The following is a 17,656-nucleotide window of genomic DNA, read 5'->3' as shown; positions in this document are numbered from 1 at the left end:
TTAACCACAAATGCTAGTTGTTTAGGATGCCAGAAGAGTCTCTTGAGAAAGCCTCAGTTCCCTCAGTCAAAGAAGCCCTACTGAATACGGGGTAATAATGGCAGTTAAGATCTCTTTGTTAAATATTTACAAATAGCTTTAAAGGCAGAAGAAGAAAAACATCCTGTGACTATGACAGTGTTCTGTGTGTGGGCTGATACCTGCTTCCACTGGGAAGAGGCAATGAAATTATCCATAAATTACAGCAAGAATAATTTATAACAGACATTAAGCAGATCACTCTTGAACTAGGAGACAACAGGATGGGTTGACACTGAAATTATGAAATTTTCTCTTTTTTAAGGAAAAGGGTGATCAACCAATCCTCATGCCCAATTTAAGGAAAATTCTACATGAGGGCCAGGAAAAGCCCATTTTTGTCAGTCAACACTGAGTCATGTGAGCTTCTTACCCACAGGCAAGCCCAGAAGCAGCCTGCAGACTGTGCCTACTCTAAGAAATCAAAAAGGGCCACTAGCACAGATGAAAATTTTACTGAATTGTTCCCATGCCATAATTTTCTGTTCCTTTCACTCTCTACTTTTGCCAAATACATAGCAGAATGTTCAGCAATTAGCTGGGAGGTAAGTTTAAAAAAAAAAAAAAAACTAGGACTTGAGAATCTTTATTTTTTTGCTTACAGACTTTTACATAATACATTGACAAATGATAGTTGTGTATGTTTCTGGGGTAAAAAGTAATGGTATGATTTTTGACTACAATGTAGAATGATTAACTCAAGCTAATTAACATATACATTGCCTCAAGTGTTTCACATTTTTTGTAACGAGAACATCTGAAATTTACTCTCAGCGTTTTGAAATTTACACTTCTGAACTATTACCTATACTCAACACACTGTGCAACAGATCTCAAAATAATAAGACTTATTCCTCCTTCCTGGGGCTTTTGCACCCTTTGACCATCATCTCCCCATTTCCCCCACCCCCAGCCTCTGGTAACCACCATTCTACTCTCTGCGTCTGGGAGTTTAACTGTCATAGATCCCACATGTAAGTGAGAACATGTGGTATTTGTTATGTTGGGCTTTTTTCACTCAGCATAATGCTCTCTAATTCCATCCATGTTGTCACAAATAACAAAATGTCTTGCTTTTTAAGGCTGAATAGCATTCCATTATTTGTATATCCCATGTTTTCTTTATCTCTTCATCCAATGACGGATACTTAAGTGGATTCCACAACTTGGCTACTGCGAATAGTGCTGCAATGAACATGTGAAAACACGTGAGAGCAGATGTTTCTTTGACTTATAGATTTCAATCTTTCCAGTAAGCACTCAGAAGTGGGATTATTGAATCATATAATTCTATTTTTTATTTTTTGTGGAACCTCCATCTGTTTTCTGTACTAATTTACATTCCCACCAACAGTGCACAAGCATTCTCTTTCCTCCGCGCCCTTGCCAAAGCGTGTTATCTTCCATCTTTTTGGTAAAGACCATTCTAACAGTTGCGAGGCGATATCTCACCGTGGTTTTAATTTGCATCTTCCTAACGATTATTGAGGTTGAGCATTTGCTCATGTATCTGTTAGCTATCTACGTCTTCTTTTGTGTACTCTCTTGAGGTCCCTTGTCCTTTTCTTAATCAGAGTACTTGTTTTTTTTTTTTTTTTCCTATAGAGTTGTCGGAGTTCCTGATGTATTTTGGGTATTAATCCCTTATCAGGTATATGGCTTCCAAATATTTTCTCCCATTTCCTTTGTTATGCAGAAGTTTTTTATATTTTAGACAAATCTTTAATATTTACAGAATCTGAACAGAGAGAAAGTATTTGCCTACTCTAGGAAGGTCATATCCCTCAGCTGATTTTCTACCCACTCTTAAAACAGGCATGTTAAAAGTTCCACTGGCTTTTCCCATCACAGTCTGAGCCAACAGACCCAACATAAAACATCTTTTGCTATTAGTGACCAGCAGCTTTCAGCAGGAAGTGCACCGAAGGCCTCACCCTAAGGGGCCCCATTACACAAGAGCTCCTCCAATAAGAAGCAAATACTCAAAATGCCTTTGGATTGTGGGAGTAAACTGAATGTGCATGTTTAATTTTTTAAAAAATTCAGAAAAAGTTAATGTGGAAATCTTGGTATTTACAGTATCGTATATTATCTACTTAAATCCTATAACTAATGAAACAGGAGTCCAGCTTTAATGTTTCTCTACCCAGAAAGCAAAATGGTAATTTCTAAAACACTACACGAAATTAAGGATGAGTAACATTTTGGCTGTTTCTAGGAAGACCAAATCAGTGTTTCAGTTGAAAGCAGAGCTCAATCCAAGCATAGAGATCCATGTTTTTGCTGATTTTATTCTAGCACCGGTGTTCACTGTGCTCCCCTTAACCTAGGGAAGCCTGTGGCACTACAGTGCAGCTCAGTCTCTACTGCCGTCCCTGGCTCCTTTACTCTCAGAAAACCCCACTTCCTACTTCCCACAGAAAATGCAAGACATCAGGTGGAAACTCCCAACTTGGAACCACCAGGCGAATAAATGGGGCTGCGTCCGTACACAACCTTTGCTCCTTCTCTCCCATATAAAGGAAAGGGTGCTCCTTCTGCCAAAATAAGGGAGAGATGTGGGTACAACAAAACATTAGGGAAGGAAGGAAAATAACCTAGCTTGTTCCCTAGGTACCGGGTTAAAGGTTATAAAAACAGAATATTTAGGATAAATATATGGAGGAATTGCCTCTCATTATAGACTAACTGGGAGAAGCAACAAATAATGTAACATTAAAATCAAAAGTATTTTAAAAATGAAGAGAAAAAACAAACATGAATCAGCATCAGCAGAATGTGAAGGGTGGGAAAGGGAAGGGAAAACTTACCAATAGTCATCAGGACACAGAGATGTGAGCGTTTTTTTAATAACCAAAGTAACTACTGAAAGCTAAATTGCATCAAACATTATGCTGAATTCAGGCAACTTAAAATAACTGTAGTTGAAAAACCATTTAGAGTGGGGTGAGAAGATAATACAGCCATTATTGGATTTTGCATATTTAAAATAAAAATGAGGGTGCCTCACCTTATCTGTCTATTGTAAACAAACAAGTGTTGAAATTAAATATTAGGACTGTTAAAGCTAACAGCGGAAAAAGGTGCTACACTCTGATAAAAAAGAAATTACCACTGCAAAAATTGCTTAAACATCAATGACTTAGATAAGGAATATAAAAAGTTACCAATTAAGCACATGAGACTACTTCAATCATGAGATTTTTTTAAAATAAAAAATATCCAAAAGAATTGAGGAGTGAGATTCTAAAAAGATACTAGTTTAGGAAAAGGGGGAAAATAAACAAAAGAGATTATTTAAGTGTTGAAGCGCCCACAAACACTAAAGAAGGAAAGATAATTGATACAAAAAATAAACAGCAGGAGGCAAATTGGAGGGAAGAGAGGAGAGAGGACATGGGAAAAGCTGAAGCCCCCTGAGAAACAGGGGTCTTTTCATCAGAAAAGCTGAGATCCTTATTAATACATGCGATCTACAAGGTTAACTGATCTCATTTGAGCCACACCCTTATTTTAACCTAAGTTAGTTCTTTACCAAGAATGAAAGAGCTTCCTGCATTTGGACATGTTATGTTTTGCCTGAGATCTTCTATAGTCCGTGACCAAATTCTTATCACTCTTTATTCACATAAAGAGCAAACCAATAAAATCTCTAATTTTTTTAATAATTTGATTTACCCTTATACCAGAAATCCTAACTCAGTAAAGAGAGAATCTTGACATTCACTTTAAGTTGCCTGAATTCAGCAGAATGTCTGAAGCAATTTCGCTTTCAATAGTTACACGGGTTCTAAAACACCTCACACCTCTGTGTCCCTCTGCTAACAACTGGAAACTTTTCTCTTCCCTTCCCCACCCTTTGCATTCTGCTGATGCTAAGGTTCAGGGTTTTTTTTTTTTTTTTTTTTTTCTATTTTTAAAGTACTTTTGATTTTAATATTAAATAACAGCAGCTTTGAAAATATCTCCTTCAGAAACCTGGACTTAAATGAATTCCCAAACATTTCTTCTTATGTAAAAACAACTGTTTTCTCCTCTATAGCAGCAGTCTACAACCTTTTTGGTACCAGGGACCAGTTTTGTGGAAGACAATTTTTCCGTGGATGGGGGTGTGGTGGGGGGATGGTTTCAGGATGAAACTTCCACCTCAGATCATCAGGCATTAGATTCTCATTAGGAGCACACAACCTAGATCCCTCGCATGTACGGTTCACAATAGAGTTCATGCTCCTAAAAGAACTAATGCCACCGCTGATCTGACAGGAGGTGGAGCTCATGCTTGCATGCCCGCCACTCACCTCCTGCTGTGCTGTGCTGCCCACTTCCTAACCGGCCATAGACTGGTACCTGTCTGCGGCCCAGGGGTCGGGGACCCCTGCTCTATAGAACCTTACAGTTAGCTGGGTGTCCATAAAGAAACTGAAAATATGTGAACTTTGTTGGTGACTAACCAGAATATCGACAGAGCTACATTGTATGACTAGAATTCAAAGTACACCTCCCTCACCAACCACACACATACACCCTTATTCTCATATCCTTAGAGGCAGTGGAGGGTGTATTTTATAAAATAGCTTCAGATGGTTCTGAAAGGCCACCCCATTCCCCAGCTGAAGGCCACTGTTTCATGTCAAACCCCTTCCACATTTCCCCATCTCCCTCTAGAGTCAAAGTCCTGCTTCCAAAGTTACAGCCTATAATATGCCCTAATTTTAGCATTGCCTTTAACATGGCACTGTGAACTGCTTGTGTTCTATTTTGCCTTCCCTCACTTACTAAAGCACTACATTTTAGGCAAACTGGCGTTTCTAATGCCCATGTTTCAAAATGCTGGCGATTCTTTTTAACTCCTCTTAGGTGATGGCTTTGATTCAATGAATTACTATGATTTCTTTTAGAAAAGGTAGCCAGTCAGATCTCTGGCTACATCTAACACCTAACTCCCAAAACTTCATCTTTTAAGGAAAAAGTATCCCTTTCGAAAATGGGGGAACATAGTAATTTCCCCCTCAGGGATCCTCACAGCAAGAATCCTGGCACTCGCTGCCTCTGGGCCGTGACCCTCCTGGTCCCTGTGATTCACTCTTCCAGCTGCTCAGCCCTTTCCTGGTTCGCCGGGCTATCCCTAAATCCCATTAATCTGCTCAGAGCACATTTATCGCTCAGTACTTCCATTAATCAGTGACACAGAAACTGTTGCACAGAATTCTCCTCACATCCTCTGCTGCGTGCAACCTAGTGTACATCTTCCCAGAACTTCTGTTCCAATTTTAGTGCACCCTCCAAAAAGTTCAACTGCTTTTCTGGCTTACTCTGCCATTCCTGTAGTGCACTTGGATGAAAAAGCCTCAACCAACTGCCTTTAGAGGGAAACAGTGTAAAGTAAAAATTACCAGATTTTGACAGCTCCCTGGCATCATTTCCATTCAGTAACTTTAGCTCTTAGCTACCTACAAAGAATATGGACAAATCATGATCCAACCAAATGCCTTGAAAAGTTTATAATTGAACTTCTTGTCCTGAATCAAAACATATTTGGCAAAGCAGTTATCAGCACATATCTTATTTCCTTTATTAACTACTTCTGTGTAACACAACTGTTATATAAATGATCTCTTTTCAGTGTATTCTTCCAAGAAACTTAGAGTATATTTCTTTTAAGGAAAACAACACCACAACTCACACAAGCCACACAGAGAGGCAAGAAACACTTCTTTTGAAGCGAACAGTAAGCTATAAATCTGAAGAGCCCAAGATGATGGCTAGAACAAGATAGCAATGGCGAGAACATATTTTTCAAATCCAAATGTTCTTCTACTACATCAAGTCTTGTTTTTCTTTTTTCAGGAGAATCAGCAGATCCACACTCTGAATAGGCACTGATGCTAGTCTAGTTGTACCAACCTTGGAAAAAATAAATTATTATCAAAAAGCAATGGAGGGGCAGGCATGGTAGTTCATGCCTGTAATCCCAGCACTTGAGGCTGAGGCAGGTGGATCACTTGAGGCCACGAGTTCAAGACCAGCCTGGCCAACATGGCAAAATCCCATCTCTACTAAAAATACTAAAATTAGCAGGGTGTGGTGGCGGGCACCTGTAGTCCAGCCACTTGGGAGGCTGAGGCATGAGAATCGCTTGAACCCGGCAGGCAGAGGTTGCAGTGGGCTGAGATCGTGCCACTGCACTCCAGTCTGGGCAATGGAGCAATAGTGTCTGGAAAAAAAAAACAAACAAACCCCAAGAAACAAAAAAGCAATGGAGACTAAGCCTTAAAAGCCTCAAGAGGGAGAAAACTGCACTAGAACTGTCTAATAACATTTCCCACACAAAACAACTGGTCAGTTCTGTCACTGGCCCCATTCAAGGTGGCTTGAGTACCACAACACAAGGGTATAACTTAAACGCAATTTCACCCCAAAAGGAAAACATCCTATAACCCCCACCAAGATTAAGCGAATACTAAGATTCATGAAAGAGACCCACATAGTAAATAACTCCAGGGAGACTCTAAAAAACAAGCAACTCTGTATCAGATGATTATTCAGGCTTGTCCTCATCTGAGAACCAGACTGACACAATCCCTAAACCCCTATCATTCCTAAGCACCAAACAAATTCTTGAATGGGATTTGCGAATTTTTAAGAGAGGTTCCGTATTAAACGCCGAGTTCCTCTACCCTACCTGGCCTTGCAAGGCGTATCAGGGAGATGTACACGTCGTGGCAATCTCTTTCCTGAGGTATGATGAGCTGTATTATCTGAAAGTTCTTGCAGCGAATCAGCAGAGGGCATCCGGTAGCAGTCGTTGCCTGTTTCTCAATGGTGGAAATCTGACTGTGAAGAATCTAGAACCAAATGTTAATTTGCATAAGCTAAGCACAAATAACTAATGAATATGACAAGGACTAACATTTCGTTGTGGCTCAAACAATGACAAGACGCACTCCCCAACCTCTAGCTAGCTCAACCCTTGCATTCAGATGACAAGTACTGAGATGTTCCAGGTAACAACCAACTTCCTAAATTTATAATTTTATTTTTCAATACCAAGCTTCCTGATATCCAGGATAGTTATTTTGAAGCAAACCATTCAGCATATAAATTTGCACACGTCCAGGTAAGGAAACATTTTGGTGGTCAGATGTGGAATGCACTTTATAGCTAAAATCAAACAAGGTCATGAGAAGTCAGTAAAATAAACTTCTGCAGTCAATACAAGTTAGAGATGGCTCCGCTGGGAGGTGCCACCATGCTCCTTAATTCCACATGGAATGTTCGAGTTCTGTATCAACATGGGACTGTTGTTTTCTAAGCTGTTGGTGGTCGGGCAGGCTGCAAAAGAAGGAATTTATTTATCTTTTTATTTTTTAAATTAGTATTTTTATTGCAAATCATAGCTGTACACATTTATGGGCTAAAACGTGATGCTGTGATATATGAACATCATGTGGATGATTAAATCAAGCCAATTAACATAGCCATCACTTACCTATAGTTGTTTTTTTTTTTTAAACAATGAGACCCTTGAAATTTACTCTCATAATGATTTTGAAATATACATTGAGTATGGACACCTTGCTGTGCAATACATTTTCCAGACTATTCCTACTGTTCATTGGAAACTTTGTGCCCTTTGATCAGTATCTCCTCATTCCCGCCCTCTCCTCTGCACTCCCAGTGTCTAGTAAAACCATCATTCTACTCTCTAAAGAGGAGATTTACTTTAAAGGAAATCATACTGAAGTGCATCTCTGGTGTTACAGGAGGCTCTCTGCTCAGTCTTCAATGGCAGCATTTTATTTTGTAAGTTTCCCCTCCACTAATAAGTGCCTGCCACCTTCTGCTAAAAATGTACCACTGTGCACAGAATATAGAAAAGGGAAATCTACAATTCAGGGATATCACCATTGGGTTGCTGAAAAAATAATAAGGCCAGGCACAGTGGCTCATGCCTGTAATCCCAGCACTTTGGAAGGCCAAGGTGGGCAGATCACTTGAGGTCAGGAGTTTGAGACCAGCCTGGACAACATGGTGAAACCCTGTCTCTACTAAAAATACAAAAAGTCAGCCAGGCATGGTGGCACGTGACTGTAGTCCCAGCTATTCAGGAGGCTGAGGCAGGCAAATCGCTTGAACCCAAGAGGTCGAGGTTGCAGTGAGCCAAGATCGATCGCACCACTGCACTCCAGCCTGGGTAACAGAGTGAAACTCCATCTCAATAATAATAATAATAAATATCTAATGGTTTCATTAATAAGTAGCAGAAATACCTGATGATGAAACTCCTCTAGCTTTTCTTTCTTTTTAAAATTACCAGAAAAGTTGAGACAACATAATAAAATGACCAAATGGCTGCATCATACAACCGTACAAATAGAGAACATTGCAAATGGAGCACCAGAGGATGGCAATGCTGAATCTGGCCTACTGACATTATTCAATCTCTCCTTGACAGCTGTGACAGGAAGCACTTGTATCTTCTGGCTATTTCTAAGTCTCTCTTTAGTGATGTTCAAATAATTCGGGTTTAAAATGAGTAAGTAGATCAAGTAGATATGACTATACAGAAAAAGGCCAAACACACATTCCAGAAACAGTTCCCTAACACCCAATCACCAAAAGCCCACTCATCTCACCCCGAGGAAAAACGAATGGAGGGCAAAAACTTTTTACTTCAAACAACGCAAAACAAGGAAAGCTAAAAATAAAGAAAGCATACCCATGTTTCTTTTCTTGTGTCAGGTGAATTTTCCACGAATATGACGTGAGTAGCCGTCAAATACAAAGTACCTAGAGCTGCTTTTTTAGGAGACACTCGATCTACCAAGCGGACATTTTCAACCTAGAGAAATCGGCAAGATGAAAAGAGTTACCATAAAGCAGAAGAGCAAATCACGAAATAAATAAGAGGGTAAACCCATACTTACTCCAAAATACAATTTTTTGAGAATTCCCCCAATAATAAAAGCCAAAAAATGTTCCCTTAAGTTAACTGGATCTCAGAGTATCATTCTGTATATTAAAAGATGAAAATTCACCAATTATGAAAATATGACTTTAAAGGTACCACAAAAGATTTGTAGACCCTATTAAAAATACCCTGTCTGAGTTTTACAATGGTCAACACTTTCATTCCATTGTAATTGTATAACATTTTTAATTTAAAGCAGAAAGCGTATGTGTTAAAGTTCTGAGTTTACACTATGTATGAATGACATTCTATGAAAAAGAAAACAGCACATGTTCCTATGTGTTTCTAAGTTGTAGAAATGGCCTTAAGGCTGTTTGCTTCCATATAAACTAGTAGGAAGTATAAACAAACATATGGGAGAAAAAAGTATCAGAGAAGTGTATATAAGGAAAACATACCATTTCAAGATCCTTACAATCTTTCTAATGAATGGCATTATCACCACTCAGCTAAAATCCAAACTGCTAGAAGAGATTTCTAGAAACAATTTTTATCAAGCATACATCTCTTATATGCAGAGTAATTTCAAGGATATGTGCACCGAGATCATCCTAACATGAAATGCAATGGAAATGACAAGACAATCTCTACCCGGCCAGAGAAAACTGAAGCAATGATGACTCTAGTAAGACACATCCACCATAACCACCGCAGGAACATTCCTGTAATGACCACAGGGCACAGCAGTCCTACCACTGCTAAGGATCAACCACCTGCAGAGAAACACTGACTCATCCCTCAAGTCAAAATGGTATTTGCTTCCATGAGGCAGCTTAGGAACTAATACATTGTTTTCGCTCCATTCTTCAGTTTAAATAGAAGCTGTGGGCTGGTGCGGTGGCTCATGCCTATAATCCTAGCACTTTGGGAGGCCGAGGCAAGTGGATCACTAGAGGTGAGGAGCTCAAGACCAGCCTGGCCAACATGGTGAAACCCCATGTCTCTACTAAAAATACATATATTAGCCTGGGGTGGTGGCGGGCACCTGCAATTCCAGCTACTCGGGAGGCTGAGGCAGGAAAATTACTTGAACTCTGGAGGCAGAGGTTGCAGTGAGCCGAGATTGTGCCACTGAACTCCAGCCTGGGTGACAGAGCGAGACTCCATCTCAAAAAAAATAAATAGGCCAGGCACAGTGGCTCACACCTGTAATCCCAGCACTTTGATCACGAGGTCAGGAGTTCGAGACCAGCCTGGCCAACATGGCGAAACCCTGTCTCTACTAAAAATACAAAATTTAGCTGGGCGTGGTGGCGGGCACCTGTAATCCCGGCTACTCGGGGGTCTGCGGCAGGAGAATCGCTTGAAACCGGAAGGCGGAAGCTGCAGTGAGCCAAGATGGCGCCACTACATCCCAGCCTGGGCAACAAGAGGGAAACTCCGTCTCAAAAATAAATAAATAAATAATAGAAGCTGTGGTCCTGATCTAGTTTAGGAGTCTCAGACTTCCCATCTACTCCAGGGGACAGCCAGGGGAGACCCAGGGGAGTAGCAGACCTCGTGAACATTCCTGGGAACACGAAGAGCAAACAGGACCCAAGACCTCCCATTGCCTCAGTCTCCTTTAAGCCCTTAGAGCCAAGCCAGCCCTCTAGGCGTAACTCTAGAGGGTCCCATCTCACTTCCTCCCAATTTTCAGAGATCTACTGAGGTCAATAAAGAATTAGGTATTATAAATATTTGCAGTCATGCAATTTACTCCAGAGCATTGTGAAATTCCTGAAGACTTGTGAAAGTCTATGTATGTTAAAGACATTCATTCAACAACAGTGCCCCTCACCTACGAGCTTATGATTATTTTTTTTACAAGTATTCTTTTGTTACAGATATGCTGCACGTTCTTTTGTATGGTTATCCATCACAGTGTATTTTTTGCAAATGGTGTTCATATCACTGGTTTACTTTCCTACCGAATGATCAGCATTTCTTACATATTTATAAGAACTGTTTATATAGTAAGGATAGTAGCCCAAGGCCCAACGAGTTTTTATAACTGCCTCCTTAGCAAACTTTTTTTTTTATTAATTCTAGTATAAATCTGTTGAATGTTCTGAGTAGACAAATATTTCTGTAATAATTTGTTGCTTCCTTTCCAGTATTTATCTTTTTTCTTTGTATAATAGCATTAATTAGAAACTTCAGAGTAACTATAAATAGCTGGGAGACCACAGTCACTCTTGCATTGTTTTTCACTTGTTTAATAACAGCTTTGTTGAGATACAACTCATATACCATATAATTCCCCCATTTAAATGTACTAGTCAATGGTTTTCAGCATATTCACAGCACTGTATACACCATCATTGTGCAAACAACACACCTATTTTAAAACATTTCCATCACCGCAAAAAGAAACCCTGCACCCATTACCAGTCACATCCCAGTTATTCCCCCTAGCACTCCAGCCCTAAAAAATCAATTTACCCTCTGTCTCTTTAGATTTGCCTATTCTGAACATTTCGTACAAACGGAATCATGCAACCTGTCATACTTTGATACTGGTTTCTTTCACTTAGCAATCATGTTCTCAATCTATGTTTCAATCCAAGTTCATCTATTTGTAGAATGTATTAGTGCTTTAGTTTTTGTTGCCCAATGATATACTATTATATGGATATATCATATTTCATTTACCCATTCATCAGTTGATAGACATTTTGGTTGCATCTACCTTTTGACTACCATGAATAATGCTGCTATGTACTTTTGAGCGTAAGTTCTCATGTGGACATATGTTTTCATTTATTTTGGCCATACTTAGGAGTGGAATTGCTGGGTCATTTGGTAACTCATATAGTAAGGCTTTTGAAGAGCTTCTGGACTATTTCCCAAAGCAGCTGTGCCATTTAATATTCCCCACCAATATACAAGGGTTCCAATTTCTCCACATCCTTGCTAACACTATTACAATCTCTCTTTTTGATGACAGTCATCCTAGCATGTGATCTCATAGTGGTTTTGATTTTCATTTCCCTGATAGCTAACAATACTGAGCATCTCTTTATGTGCACCCATTTTTAATGGAACACTTATCATCTTTTACCGTTGAGTTTGATGCTGATATTTATTATTGCATTGTGAAAGTGACCTGATCCTAGTTTACTAAGAATTTTGATTTTTAAAAATCAGAAGTGAATGTTATGCCTTTTTGATATGTACTTGGATAAATATTTGCTTTTTTAACTCTAGTCCTAAATTATCAATAATAGTAATAGATTTCTTAATCTTTCAAGGAGTCTTGTGTTCCTGGTATATGGCCAACTTGGAATCACAACTATGTAATTTATACATAGTCATTATGTATTGATATTTTAATATTACTTTTATTTTCCCTGCCATAGTTGTTATTTTGATCTGTTTTTTTTTTTCTGTTGCATCTATACTTTTAAGAGAGAACCTGCATGCCCTAGCCTATTCACGCTGCTTTTATCAAGTGAATTAACCATGGTTATGATTACTTCAATTAATCAGGAAGCTTTCAAGATACAAAGTATTTATTAGTTGAAACAAGTATAGTACTTCTTTATACAGAAATAATTCTTTAGTAATGCTTTCCAAAATTTGGCAATAGTTCCTACAGGTCCCAGAGCTGTCAAAAGCAATTTTCAAGATACAGAGGAAGAAAAAAGAAATGAGGAGGGGAACAGCAGTGGTATGAGTTCCCAGAGACACTAACAATTAAAAATGAGTTACAAAAATTAAAATTCAGTTGTCTTAGACACGTTATGAAGTCAGAAAGCACTGTTCAGGGACTACCTCACAGTTTATACTAAGACGATGAAAATGATCTAAAATGAAATAAATTCAGAGTTTGGGCACCATCTTGAAGACCCACTGACTCATTAATTCAGCCTTACCATTGGGCTAACTTAATTCTATCTCATCTATACATATAATATGCTGTACACAGTACAAAGTAATAAGGCCAGTTTTATACTTAGGGGGAGCTAAGACTTAGGAAACCACCAGCTTCTCAAAACAAAACTGTTGCAACTCATTTGCATGCTCCCAGGAGCACTATGCTTAAGACACAGGAGGTATCTGTACTCTGAAAAAGGCTATGCAAATCAATGCAAAAGATATTACAATATATTATTAATTCTTGGATGTACTTTTTTACATTCCGGTATTTCTAAAAATGGGACACATCTGATGATTGATGTGTAAGAAGCTATTGTGTCACTTCGTTGGCAGTGCTTCTTTCTTCTTTTGTGGTACATAAAATCTTGCTGCCTCTCAGCATCACTGATGTCTTAGATTTGCTGAAATATGATAAATTTTAGTCTTTAGCACATAAAAGAGAATAATTGAAGCCATGGACTAAGAAAGGTTACCCAGGGCGAGCAGGCAGAGTGAGAAGAGATCTGAGGAAAACCCAGTGTTTAAAGGTCTAAATAAAGAAAAGGAATCAGCAAAGGACAGAAACAAAGAAATGGACAGGTAGCAGGAAAATCAGGAGATTCTGTTGTCAAGAGGAAAGCAGAGGGAATATTTTAAGAGAGCGGGAGTGTCCATGTCAAATGCTGCTGAGAGACAGAGTAGCGCAAGAACTTTAAGTTGCCCACTGGATTCAGGAACATGGGGGTCACTGGTGGTCTTAGCAGGAGGGGTCCTGGAAGCACGAGGATCAGAAGCCATGAAAGAGCAGCTTGAGGTGCCAACTCCCAGGCACTGAGAAAGTAGATACCACTCTTTGCCAAAGTGGGGTTTGAGTGGGCAGAAGCAGATAGTCTGACCACTCGAACCCCACCCCGGAGCAGCAAGAGCCATGTTAGCTTTTCAGAAGCAACTGGCATGTCAAGACATTTTAAAGAAAGATGCCTATGAGTGCTACCAACCAGGCCATCTGCACTTGTGATACACACAGGAAATAAAATCACTCCATTAGGCGGGATTGAGAAATACATTTTAACGGATTAGAAGGAGATGGGGATCACTGAGCAAAGATTTATCCTGCTTATGTTGTCTCTCCAGTCCTAACAAACTTTCACCCCCAGCTTTTAGAACTTGCCTTTTTAAAAATTAGGAAACATGTACTTACTTATTTAATGTTTAAAGATTCAGAAATGTAACAGGAAGAAAAGAAAATGACCCCTAGGACCATAATCCAACACGAGCACGGTTCGTCTTTTGGGAAAAACGCCTATACCTCATTTTAAGTGTTTTTTTTGGTTTTGTTTTGTTTTGTTTTAATTAGGTAGTGAAGCACCACAGGAAATAATCCCCAAGGATGGAGTGAATAAAACTAATCTAAATTGTCTGATGGCACCGTTTCATTGCAGTATCCACCCTTCCTTTGCCAAAATCTTCAGAACAGTTGGCCATATACCATAATGCACTGACGGTTTGGAGGAGGGGAGAGTAATTAAGGAAGAGGTAGGTAATTAAGGAAGAGCTGTGCGACAAGCCAAGGACACATAAATGGATGGTGACTTGATCTGCAACCTGAACTAATTCAGAAGCAAATGATTATGCCAGAGGGGACTGTGAAAATGCAAACCTCCATGGGAACTGGCAGAAATTCTGGGGAAAGCTTTGGACTTCTAAAGAAAAAAGAACTGAGGCATTTCAAAGAACTATGTCAAAGAACTCCACCAATATCTCATGAATCGGGCCAACCCCAGTTGTCAGTTTGTTTATGAAAAAATCACCAAATAACAATAAAAACAATAACAAATATTTTTCGATATTTGATATCCATACGCTGTACAATTACTTTATATACCTGAGCTGAAGTTAATCCCCATAGTAACCTCCTGAATTACAGGTTCTTGCATAATCCCCATTTCATAGTTCTGTTGAACTTGAGATTTGATAAACTCTCCCAGGTCTTGCAGGGAACAGGTGGCGTGGCCTAGCCGGCATGGGTCTCCAACCTTTTGGCTTCCCTGGGCTACAATGGAAGAAGATGAATTGTCTTGGGCCGTACCATACACATAAAATACACTAACAACAGCTGATGAGCTTAAGAGAAAAAAAGGTCCATGCATAATTTTCGTGATATCTGCCACCACAGATAGGCAAAAACATCCTCACATTCAAAGGGCAGGACACACGGACTAGAATCAAAGTCTGTCTAACTTCAAAGCCATGTTCATCCTTCACCATGGCTGCTGTGGGCACTTGTAAATGCCTTTGAGGTCATTCTAGAATTGTTATTCAAAATTAATATGTTTAGCACAGTCAGTTAATAATTATTGTAAGAAATCTTATACATGAAATCAGTATTTGAAAATAGAATGTTGTAAGACAAAATTATACTGTAAAACTATATTCACAAATCACTATCACAATATTATTCTTTTAGATAAACCCAAAGACAAAAAGCTTGGTAATGGATATAAGAGCCCAAAGATTGGCACTAGCAGACTTTGGGGATTCTCAGAACTAATAAAAGAGAGAGAACACTAAACATCTAATTCCATTCAAAAAGATGCCTACGTGTGGCACTGTGTCAGGTTCTGCAAAAAAAAAAAGCAAAAGGGTAAATAAGGTAGAGTCTTTGTCTATCTTCAAGAATCTTACGGATTCAATGGAAAAGACTGTGCCCCAGTTTAATGGCTTTTTTGAATTCCCATCCCTCCTCTGTTGGGGTTAGACTGAGAGGAAACAAAGGTTTCATCATCTTTTCTAGGCCAAGGCTGAAAATGTTCAGTCAAAACCCTGGGCGCCACCAGCACACGGCCAGGTCTGAAGAGGCCACCCCAGCCACCCAACACAGGTCCTTCTTGGCCTTCCCTTCACTGCCTGGGCATCAGCAACACCTCATAAATCACCGAGAGACACAGCCTTTCTTCAGTGGTCCTCTATTGTGCCACCTTCGAATTTCAATCTTAGTAAAATGTGGGTCTTTCTATCCTGCAGGTCAAATATTGAAGTGATGAACATTGAGGGTTCCAGAATCATCTCAGACTATTTGGGTAAGTAAAGTTGCTCTGTAGGATGAGGAATCCAAAGTGCAGGGCCGGGGTGCCCGTCATTGAAAAGGACACAAAGCAGTGGCACTGGCTACCGGCTTCTCTCAGGCCGAAGACCAAGTCCTCAAAACCATATAAATTAGGCTCCAGATCAATGTCAATCATCTGGGGGAAGAGATCCAGGGACTGTTTAACATAGAGAAATCAAAATCTCTGCAGCAGCCAAAACCAAAGACAAGTTTATGTTCTAATCTAAGAAAAGCAGCTAGATAAATAGTTTGTTGTGCTAAATTTGGTATCATGACATTTTCTAACTCTACCAACATGAAAAGAAAAGTATTTGTGAGTCAAAAGGCCTGGGCTCTGGTTCTGGTTCTGAAATGGAACTGCCGGGAGTAGGCAGTTTAGACATTATCCTTGCATTCTGACTTCTATAAGGGACCTAAAAGGTCTTTAATGTCTCTCTCCATTCTAGCAGACTGCAGTTGTGACCCAGTGGTACTTTATAGACTACCTACAAGGATACAAAATGGCAACAGTGAAAATGCATACAATAATGACTCAATATTAAATTTTCTGGAAATTAAGCCACTCAGTAACCTGGGTGGCCAAGACGACTTTTGTGATTTACTGAGGAAAGGAAGCATCAGCCACAGCAGCAATGATGCTATAACAGCCTCTGAAGCTGGTCCAGAGGCTGCACTGATATCCAGTGTTCTGGTCCCAAAGGACTGAGATAAGCATCCCAAGGCCAAGGGTACCCAGTCCACCAGCCTGGAGGAACAAGCTGCCCGGCCACGGTGGCTCTTTTTCATTCTCCAGATTCCTTCCCCATCTCCAGCTCTTCTTCTTTTTTGCTTTTGTTGGAGAGTTAGGAAATCACTGGCTAGAAACCCCAGAGCACTTGGGAAGATTTCCTGAGTTATTTCTATCTCTCATAATTAAGTATCATTTGGATTTAAAACTGAATTGATGAAGTGTCTTGCTGTACTCTTAAAAATAAAGACTTTCATTTGACTTTATTTTAAAATCTATATATTTAGCACATCCATCCACCCATCTTCTTTTCTTTTTGCAGTCTTTAATGTTGATATTCAGGCTACATGGCATGTGGAACAATCTTAGTGTCTCACATGAAATACCCAATCCTTGGTCAGAAAGTGCCTGAGTGATAAGGAGAGCTTGTGTGGAAACAAAATTTGAGACCACTACAGTAATGAGAAGCTAAAAATGCAGGCAAAGTCCTTTTGTTCTCAATGTTCTTCCACTGTGAGCAGAACATGTTATATGAGCCACAAAATGTGCAGGTGTAAAGCACAAAAATGTACATTAATATTGCACTTTAAAATACACAGCAGGTAAAATACACAGTAGTTCTACTACATTGTGCAATAATTAGCACAGTGATTAGGAGAATGTAACGAGGGCGCAGCGCATTGACTGTAAGAAGCACTCACAGGGCACCAAACTGTTAGGACAGAACGATGTGCAAGCGGCTGGTGTTGTTCCGAGATATGGGGACCGGGATCCAGGGCCTATTGGCAGCTCAGATAAGACACATCCACCACCCGGGGGATGTGGAAACTCCCAGGGAAGGGAGTCGCCCTTAGATACCAAGGTTGGGAGGATGGTTCTGGGCATGGAGGCTGTTTTACCTTTAAACAGTGCCTACCCCCTCAGTTCCTACTTA

At 39.7% G+C, this 17,656-nt stretch overlaps 1 protein-coding gene across 2 annotated transcripts in view; it reads right to left on the bottom strand.

Moving 5' to 3' along the window:
* MTMR7 (myotubularin related protein 7) overlaps positions 1-17,656 on the bottom strand; it is a 112,773-nt gene that overhangs the window by 63,737 nt on the left and 31,380 nt on the right. For both annotated transcript variants that reach the window (XM_050801818.1, XM_050801819.1), the window contains exons 2-3: positions 8,798-8,920; positions 6,761-6,923 (exon numbers count right to left, since the gene is read on the bottom strand). In XM_050801818.1, coding sequence (XP_050657775.1) covers positions 6,761-6,923; positions 8,798-8,920 — 286 coding nt within the window. The remainder of the gene's footprint in view (positions 1-6,760; positions 6,924-8,797; positions 8,921-17,656) is intronic.

This window comes from Macaca thibetana, chromosome 8 (genome assembly GCF_024542745.1).
Source record: "Macaca thibetana thibetana isolate TM-01 chromosome 8, ASM2454274v1, whole genome shotgun sequence".
NCBI lineage: Eukaryota > Metazoa > Chordata > Mammalia > Primates > Cercopithecidae > Macaca > Macaca thibetana.
Note: the sequence above shows the minus strand (reverse complement) of the source record. Positions and strands in the feature narration are given on the sequence as shown.